At 40.4% G+C, this 10,000-nt stretch overlaps 1 protein-coding gene and 1 long non-coding RNA gene across 7 annotated transcripts in view; one reads left to right on the forward strand and one right to left on the reverse strand.

Moving 5' to 3' along the window:
* LOC138033881 (long-chain-fatty-acid--CoA ligase 6-like) overlaps window positions 1–4,708 on the forward strand; it is a 35,143-nt gene extending 30,435 nt beyond the window's left edge. For all 5 annotated transcript variants that reach the window (XM_068881759.1, XM_068881756.1, XM_068881758.1 and 2 more), the window contains exons 21-24: window positions 929–1,018; window positions 1,291–1,392; window positions 2,716–2,787; window positions 3,457–4,708. In XM_068881759.1, the coding sequence (XP_068737860.1) occupies window positions 929–1,018; window positions 1,291–1,392; window positions 2,716–2,787; window positions 3,457–3,603 (411 nt within the window). In that variant the 3' untranslated portion in view covers window positions 3,604–4,708. The remainder of the gene's footprint in view (window positions 1–928; window positions 1,019–1,290; window positions 1,393–2,715; window positions 2,788–3,456) is intronic.
* Window positions 1–10,000, reverse strand: part of LOC138033886 (uncharacterized) — a 22,046-nt gene that overhangs the window by 5,738 nt on the left and 6,308 nt on the right. For both annotated transcript variants that reach the window (XR_011128677.1, XR_011128678.1), the window contains exon 2: window positions 968–1,055. This is a non-coding gene — a long non-coding RNA (uncharacterized lncRNA). The remainder of the gene's footprint in view (window positions 1–967; window positions 1,056–10,000) is intronic.

The raw sequence follows: 10,000 nt of genomic DNA on the forward strand, positions 1-10,000 counted from the left end.
TTCGCGTGAAAATCTTTGTGTGAACACTCTCGTACTATCATTTCACTATTCGCATTCGTGTAATTCACACACACGCCCATTTCTGTGTATATTGTACCTTATGTTAATTTCTTTAAATTCGGCATCTTCATGTCCCAGGAGAAATTGCAAACAATGGTTACGCAGAATTTTTTTTTTTTTTTTGGGGGGGGGGGAGGGGAAGGGGAAGGGGGGTGAACAAGATGTATTATGGGATATCGATTTGAGAAAATAGTGAATTTCTATTATGTTCTTAAACAGTTTTAAGTGGTTATTGTAATGTTTCATTTTACGTTTTGGGCATTTTGGGTGTCATGAAATTACACAATTTTGCGTGACATAGCCCCTTAAATGCTGCTGAAGATGGCAATGGACCATTTTACAGTTGTAGCTAAGTTACCTGGCCTGAGAATGGAAGCGAGGCTGCCGGTGACCTTGCCTTAATGCAAACCTTTGGGCTTTTCTAATGTTAACGTGGACTAATTAGAATTACAACAGCACAATTTACACGATAAAAGCACTCAGGTCCGTATCAATACAAGGTCACGAGCAGCCACGCAGCCATTCATTGGCTAGGTCACTGAGCAAAAATGGCCTGTCTGAGAAAATGTACAAGTGCTAACGCAATTTAGTGCTCAGTTGGATTTGGAAGTCGAACGTCTTTCAATTGCGCCGGCTCAGAACAAAAAATATAAAAGAACAACGTTTTTGCATTCAACTCTAAAGATTACGAATTGCTCGCGTAGCTTATGAGACAAGTTTGCATTGCTTCGACGCCCCAATGAAATATGAAACCTGCATGAATTGACATAATATACCAGCCATTGCAAAAAAAAAAAACTGATACATCCTTGATCACTGAACGACATAATTCATATGCAAGGTTACTGACAATTCATCGCATCTTTAGGGCGAGTACGTAGCCCCTGAGAAAATTGAAAACGTTTACCTGAGAAGTCCCTTGGTTGCCCAAGCGTTTGTGCATGGAGACAGTTTCAGGGTAGGTACATGAAGCCGGACGTTTCCGATTAGTAAGTCTAAAAAATGAAAAAAATAAAAACAAAAAACAAACAAAGATCATTATTTTTGTAAAACGTTAAAGAGCTCACACACTATTCACAAGTAGAGCACAGAGTTGATGGTTCTTTGGTGTGTCCTTGTAAAAAGCACACTATCGTGTTACCCTTTCTACCTGCGTGGCAAAACTAGTGAATGATTTGAAGAAAAAAGATACTAATGTTACTCTGGTCTTCATTTTGCTCTTTATTTCAGTCATATGTCGTGGGGATCATTGTCCCTGACCAAGAAGTGCTGGAATCATGGGCGCGAGCGAAGAAGATCTCTGGAGATTTTGGGCAGCTTTGTGAAAACCCGGTAAAAATGCAAATGAGTCACGCTACAGTAAAGACCAGCGGTTACACTCAGAGCATGTGCATTGCACCATAATTAGCATCATCCGTCTCAAAGTTGTTACATTTGACAATTTTAATGCTCTGGCATCTATGCATTTGACCCAGTTACGTATACGAAACCATGAAAACTGAATATTTCAACCCCATGTTTGTTTTATACCGTAGTCTAGCTCACCATTCGCCCTTGTCACATGGCGGCCATATTGTCCCGGGAGACCAAAAAAGCTTTGTTTTACCACGCCAAGCCTCACCTCCATGGTTTCCACTGCGACGCTTGGCGTGGTAAAACAAAGCTTTTTTGGTCTCCCGGGACAATATGGCCGCCGTGTGACAAAAGCGAATAAGTATATTTATTCTGGATTGCAAGTAATAAAATCCACGCTTATATAATTTTAATGAGCGCCTCGAAGTGTCCCATTAAATCTAAGCGTGTAAGATACAACATAGAGTCAATGAAGAGATTAACTTATCGCTAACTCTAGAATATTCGAAGCAGGGGGCCCGTTTCTCCAAAGTCCCGATAACTTTTCGGACCTGAAAAGCCATTTACGAAACTGCCTTCGGCTTTTGTTCATAAGCTGATCTTTGAACATGTTTTCAATATAACAAAAATCAAAATGATACTGAAGTTTGTTGACTTAAAATCTCTCTGTTCTTAAGATACAGAGGGGTTAATGACACTCGAAAAAGGCCCGAAATGTTTTCGGGACCTCTAGGTCCCAACTACTAATGTCTGCGTTCTTGTTTTCGATATGTTACGGTTTTACGTCATTGATAATGTTCATTTGAGGGAAAAGATAAACCGACACTTCGCGACACTTACTCAAATCGGGTTTCATTTCATTATAATAATAGCAATTAATAATAGCAACTTTATTCATTTAATTCAACGAAAGGGAAGGATACCAGGTTATCCCTATCGACGATATCCGCCCGCAGCCGGATGTAATATAATAGGCCTCTTTCGATATATTAGAATTCAGGTTGAAAGAGAGGTTTAGAGGACAAAGACAAAGGAAAGTGGATCATATGTAAATATTTTTCACATTTATTCCAACGTGGTTCTATTGTTAAGTCCTCACTGCCTCACTATCAAGCTGATTATTTGATATTCCGAAAATGGTCTATTGACTGAGACGCGATTTATATGCATTCTTATGAGGCACAGGGTCACAGGGTGGGTACAGGGGCACAGTGTGGACCCGAAAACCTCCAGTTTATCGCAAATGGATCAATGGAATGAAGGGCAGGCATAAAAACAAACGCATCTCCTTATATCTTGCAGGTTGTAAAAAAGGAAATTCTCGACGACATCATTCAGAAAGGGAAAGAGGCTGAACTTAATTCATTTGAACAGGTGTGTGCTAATCACTGCGTAAGATCTCAACTGGTTCAGTCACAAAATCGGTACCATTTTTTATATTGGATAGCCTTCATTAAAAGCAGCTGAACTAAATGGCCAGCGGTTGGGTGGAGAGCCCTTCTTGACCTGCGAACACAACCTGTTATCGAACCTTCTTTGTTGAGAAACGTGAAATTTAGTGGAATGTAGCATAAAATTTCTCAAGAGTAAGTAAGGAGTGAAGAAACAATAAATATTTCAACGGAAGAAGACCTCCACGCCACGCAAATTAAAAGCCGAGATCACTTATTTCGAGTACTTTGTTCGCTCTATCAAATGATTTTATCGACTATTAGGCCATTTTCGAGTTCGTGTGTGCCTCCTCTTTAAAGCGAGTCTAAGTGCGAAGTTTTTGTGATGGTAATTAGTTCTACTTTACATATGAATGAAAACTAATTTTCATAAGAAAAAGTTCGCACTTAGACTCGCTTTGAAGAGGAGGCAGACATGAACTCGGAAATGGCCTGTTGTTGTTAGAGTTTAGTACTACAATTATAGGTTACCAATTCACTCGCTCACTTGCGAAAAAAATAATCCTTTTTTTCTCATGAAGTCGTTTGGGAAAATATATCAGCTTTCCAGTTATCCGTCTTTAACATGTTAGATTTTTTTTTTTTTTTGCAGGTAAAAGCCATCAGTCTCCACAAGGACCTCTTTTCGGTCGAAAATGGCTTTCTCACTCCAACTTTTAAAACGAAACGTCCCTTCGTTCAAAAGTTCTTCGAGAAGAAATTTCAAGAACTTTATAAAGAGGTTGATAAGCGTGCGTAGTGCACATGTTCAAGGATATGGAGTTCTTAATTTACATTCTTCTTGTTCCGCATTGTTAACTACTTATAAACCGAGAGTAAGGTCTTTACGGGAAAATGTAAACCTGAGGCCTTGCCGTATTGAGCGATCTATAGCGGGGTCGAAAACCCAAAGGCCAATCAAAGTTTGAGATTTTCCCGCAAAGCCCGAACCCCCTAGTTTAATAAGTTGTATACAGGAGCCCTTGCCTTGGAGCGTAAAACTTCGTGGTATGTGTGGAACGGTGTTTTTACAAACCGAAATATTTTTAGATTGATTTTCCCACGAAACCAGACCTTTTCAGTAATCAGAAGTACAGGGTGTTTTCACTCACGTAATCAGTAACCTTGTTTTTCCACCAAAACAAAAAAAAAACGTTGTATGATAATAGACCTCAATTCCCGGAAGATTAGTTGGCTAAATCAATATGGCCGCCCGATGTCACGTAAAAATACTCTATTGCCCGAGAAATTATGGCCCGTGTGATTGAGATGGTTACTTGTGCAAGTCAAATATCTTATCTAGAACTACTCTAAAACAGATTGATCTGTGGAAATGCCATTACGTAGACCTGGTGCTGGAGTTGTAGACTCCTGGTTGTTGATTATATGGCTTTAAAGTTGATTCAATTGAAAGTGATCACTTATCAGTTCATTCATGGTTTGAAACCGCATGTCAGGTGAACTAACGAGTATTCCGTAAAAAACGTTTATTTTTGAGACAAACGATAAGGTAAATTTCATCGACATTCTCAAGAATCAACGACCAAGAAAAAAAGTGAAACTCGACCGAAGTTTCACCGTGGGTGCCACGAAAATATTAATTCCTCGGAACAATATCAGAGAAGTGCCTATTTGTCTTTGAAATTACTATAGTTTGTCTCTAATTTGCATGATTAGGATAATGCCCGATCACTTAGAAAATCGTTACAATCGGCAATAAGCATTCGCTCCATATGATAAAATATGACTATTTCTATTTCAAATGAGTGTAGCAAAACAATACCCAATCACATTTAATAACATACCTAGATACATAGATCAATGTCTTTTGTATAACCCGTAATAAAATTTATTCACCTCGTTTAGGATATAGTATTATTCTCACTGCCGGCCATCATGTACATGTACTCCCCTGAGATTTAAGTTGAAAATTTCCTGCGTACATCTGTATTTCTAAAGGAGGTTTATTACTCTCTTTGGCTTTCAACGGGCGTTCGACCCTCCTACCTCCCTGCAGCGATGGCCAGCGTGTTGCCATGGCTCCTACTCCTTCCGCCTCTGGGCTTGCCTCTTCCCATAACTTACTTCTGCCCCGGGGCGTTTGGGAGTGAGGGTCTCAGTGATAATTTATTGCAAACTCAGTTGCTCTCAAACGTGATGACCATTTTCGGAGTAATTACAACCACAGTTCAAAATATCTTTTTCATCTATTTCCTAAATAACAACAAAGTGCCTCCGAATTCTTAACCTTTGTCAAGCACAATGAAGACAATCACGCTGGGGCGAATCATGCCAGCTGGTTTCAAAGGCGGGAAGTTTTCCCAAGTATCAATTTCGCATCAGTCAATCACGGGGTAAAAGTCTCGTTAAACTCAGGATTTTTTCAGGCTTCCTTACAAGTTATTCACTACAATCAATTCAGGTTATTCATTCTTGAGAGCGGCTCCTGGAAATTTTACTTCCAGCGGAAAAATCTGAAGTACCTACCCAAATTTCGTGTCGGGCATACATGAAGTACCTACCCAAATTTCGTGACGGGCATACATGAAGTACCTACCCAAATTTTCGTGACGGCCATGCATGAAGTACCTACACAAATTTCGTGACGGGCATACATGAAGTATCTACCCCAATTTTCGTGACGGCCATACATAAAGTACCTACCCAAATTTTCGTGACGGCCATACATGAAGTACCTACACAAATTTCATGACGGGCATACATGAAGTACCTACCCAAATTTTCGTGACGGCCATACATGAAGTACCTACCCAAATTTCGTGACCGGCATACATGAAGTACCTACCCAAATTTCGTGACAAGCATACATGAAGTACCTACCCAAATTTCGTGACCGGCATACATGAAGTACCTACCCAAATTTCGTGACCGGCATACATGAAGTACCTACCCAAATTTTCGTGACGGCCATACATGAAGTACCTACACAAATTTTCGTAAGGGCATACATGAAGTACCTACACAAATTTCGTGACCGACTTACATGAAGTACCTACCCAAATTCTGTGACCGACATACATGAAGTACCTACCCAAATTTTCGTGACCGACTTACATGAAGTACCTACCCAATTTTCGTGAAGGGTATACATAAAGTACCTACCCAAATTTCGTGACGGGCATAAATGAAATACCTACCCAAATTTTCGTGACCGACATACATGAGGTACCTACCCAAATTTCAACGCGTTCTCGGCTCAGGCGGTCCTTGTCTCATCTGATGCAGTCTACGCAAGTTTCTAATACTACTTTGTGTAACATGCTGCTAATTTGGGGAAAAGAGGAACCTTACTCATCGCAGTCAAAATCTTCCGCAAGTTTGGGTATACCCTAGAAACCAGCACTAGGTGTCATAATACCCTAAATAGAGGGACTCCAATTGGAACTTTTTTCGCGGCAAACGGCTTCATCTGATAATGAGTATTTTTTTGTTTAGTTGCTATGCTATTTGAAAATTGTACAGGCAATCGAAATCATTTCGTCGACGTGAAAGGCTGTGGGAAAGAGAAATCTCAGCAGGGTTGGCGTAGTGGTAAGAGCACGCACCTCCCACCAGTGTGGGCCAGGTTCGATTCCCGGACCCGACGCCATAAGTGCATTGGTTTGTGTTGATTCTCTACTCTGCTCAGAGGGTTTTTCTCCGGGTCCTCCGGTTTTCCCCCCTCAGCAAAAACCAGTATACAGCTGATTCCAGCTGGCTTTAAGCTGTGCTCCAAGCATGGACCTTATAGCGGAAGCCACGGGTGCCATTGTATACTTTCGGTTTCTTTCTGGTTGAGCTGCGTTGTTGCTGTATTTGCGACGACGATTAGAAAGGTGCGTTCGACGTCTAGTAAACTAATATTTTTTATTGTATTGATAGCCCAGAAATATTCAGGGAAAGTGGAAGTATGCGGTCACCCCAAAACGCAGACTGCAGACTGTGCAGACCAAGGGTAAAATGTGGCGTTACCCTCACTATTATTGAGAGCTAACCGTAAACAGGCTAACCTGAATGTTATTTAGGCCTAATTAGGCTAACCGAATGTTACTTAGGCCTAATTCAGGCTAACTGAATTTTCATTTTACAGACGGTCTGCACAGTCTGCAATCTGCGTTTTTCAGTGTCCCCGAATCGGCAGTGCCCGTTTCTTACAAAACACACCACTTCACAGCTTTCCGATGTTCCGATAAGTACGTAGCTTGAGTCACATTTGCAAGTGATACTTCAAATAAATCAAAAGAACTTCAATTAACTTGGCATGAAAAGAAAAGAAACGACCGAGCAACCAACACCTACATCTGCAAAGCACGTAGAAATATGAGGAAACTTTACCGCTTTAATTTGGGCGTACGAACCCGATGTCGAGGCATGGCAGATTCACAATCACATCAGATCGAGGTGTGCTTTAAAGAGGAGGCAGACATGAACATTGCGCGTTTGCAGTTCATCCTCTATTTCTTTATTTTTTATCGAATAGGACTTTCTTTTCGTTTTCCATTTGGACTATCCGCTAAAACCTTGCGCAGAAAACGTGACGTGACTGTGATGCTCTCACTTTCCTGCGAAGCTCCTGTTTGCTTACCGCCAACATCAAGGGTTTTTTATTTAATTGGCTGGCGGCTTTTTGTGTTGACACTTCTCTGAGGAGGCGTGACACGTTTATTAATTTTTAGAGGCTGAAAACTCGAGTTTTCTAAACTCGGCTTCAACATCCGTTCAATTTTTTTCGACAATGTCGACTGCTGGGTGGGTAAACAGTCTCAACTTTACACAAAAGAAATAAATTCCAACATTATCCATAACATTTTCTTAAACGTTTTTAATAGGCCACTTCGGAAAATACCAGGTATAATACTCTTTGTTTGTCCCCCAAATTTTGCATAAGCATTGTTTCCAGTTTCTCTTGGGACTTACAATGGTCCCAAGAGAAAACAAAAACAATGCTTATTCAAAATTTGGGGGGACAAAAAAAAAAGAGTATTATGGTATTTCCCGAAGTGGCCTGTTCTCCTTTCATGATCACCAGTAGCGATGAGAAACAGTGCATTGCCGACGGGGGAACAAACTATAAAGAAGCAGAAGTCCTTTTAAGGAAAAAGCTTATCCAGAAAATTGCTTCAAATATTAAGGCTAATGTATGCATCCTTTCCTGAGATTCCGATTTATGCAACAATTTGTCACAGCTAGCAAGACAAGCTTTTCTTCTGCTAAAAGAACTACCCGACATGGTTACAGCATTACAAGAAAACTACCATTATTTTGACAGTTGGTTGTATTGCTGTCAGTATTGCTTACTGTTTTGATAATGCCCATTCTAAGGGTCAGTAAGCAGCCATTACAACGGCTCTCGGGATTGGTTCAGAAGAAAATTGAAACAATGGACAATGGACCTTTTCCTGAAGCGTTGTTTTTTCATAGTTTTTTTTCTTCCATAAGTTTGAATGAGCGGCGCGTTCACAAAGGAGGCGCCACTCTCTGAAGTAACACCACTTGGTTGGAAACCGCATTGATAGAAGTCTACTTGACTACGAGGCTTTAGAAGGCTTTTTCATTTTCTTTTTTTTAATCTCAGACTTTTCCAGTCATGAATTCTCGTATTCATTTTCAATAAGGAGAAAAAGCAATGTCAGACTTGAGTTTCAGTGCTAATAAAGTAAAAGATTTTTACAACTGAACACAATTTGCAAAGTAATTTTATTACCTTAATTAAAAGGGCGCTTATTTTCAGGGGGGGTCCAAATCCGCGAAAGGGTTGTCCATATCCGCTAGCGGATCAGGGGCCCGCTTCTCGAAAGTCCGGAGAGCTTTTCGGTCCCGAAGAGCCATTTGTGAACCTGCCAACCGCTTGTTCGGGAAAGCCAATCTTTGGACACATTTTTAAGGTAACAAAAAGCAGACTTAAATCCTCTCCGTTTACGAGATACAGAGGGAATTGTAACACCCGAAAATGGCCCTTAAAGTTTCAGGACTTTCGAGAAACGTGCCCCTGGAACGAGGGACCTGGACCGAGGGGTCCAAATCGCTGTGACACCGGTCCTGACACAACGAACTCGTGTACAGCTAGAAGTTTTCCAGGCATTGAAGAGATTTTAACTGATTTTGTATTTTGCTGTCACGTCTTTTAGTTCATTCTTTGTTATGTAAGATCGGGTGAAATTCGTTGGGATGCAGGGGATGACATCGACCACAGTCAGTCCCACGGCAATCGACTACATTCTCAAATCTTCAAAGTCTGGAAACTTCTGTTCACTACTTTACCGGCATGCACTAAATTACAGGTCATTACACGTCATTACTCATGAAAAATTGTAACCCACAAATTATTGTTACGTTCTAATTCACTTCATTCAAACGAACGTTTATTATTTTACACTTTCTGTTCCCTATAAATTAGACAACAAAATAAAATACATTTAGGTTGAATACTCATGCAGAGTAGCAAGAGAAATGGCAAATTAAAGTATGCATGTTAAAGCAAGTTACTGAGACCTACCACGTTAAATGTTATCATCAGAACCAACTCGGACCTTTGCCCTCCTTTTGGTAAAATACGTTGTCGAGCTTTGCGTTAAGCTGAACTTACTTTTGGTTTCCTCAGTTTGTGTTTTAGTTCGACCGTGTCTTTGTCAATAGTTTGCTTCGACTCGAGTTTCTTTCCCGGAGAGTCAAGTTCAGTTGGCAAGTAGTTACTTAGCCAACCCGTGTTTTTCGGTATTCACAGACTCGCCACGCTCTCTTCTTGTCTTGACTATCCTTTCCGCTTTCTCGATGACGGACATCACCAACGGATTCGAAATGAGCGAAGCACGTAACTCGTTGAATATTTTGCGATAGAGAAAATGAACGCTCTGAAAAATTCTCCTAAATGTGCAAAGCGCTTCCCAGGGAAAAAGCCTTATCATGTAAATTCAGTGGGCGTTGCGCAAACAAGAAAAGATACTCGTTGCCTTTCATAACAAGAGAAAAAATTGTCATCCACAAATTATTGGATTGTAACGAGTGACAATTGTAACCCACAAATTATTGGAGGCTAAAATGTGTTGGTTACAATAAATTATTGTGTCAAGTTACAATCCAATAATTTTTGGAAGACAATAAATTATTGTCGCTCATTAACATCCTACGTTTTTTCGTTCTGTGATTTTGCTTAGAAC

Source organism: Montipora capricornis, chromosome 14, assembly GCF_036669925.1.
Source record: "Montipora capricornis isolate CH-2021 chromosome 14, ASM3666992v2, whole genome shotgun sequence".
NCBI lineage: Eukaryota > Metazoa > Cnidaria > Anthozoa > Scleractinia > Acroporidae > Montipora > Montipora capricornis.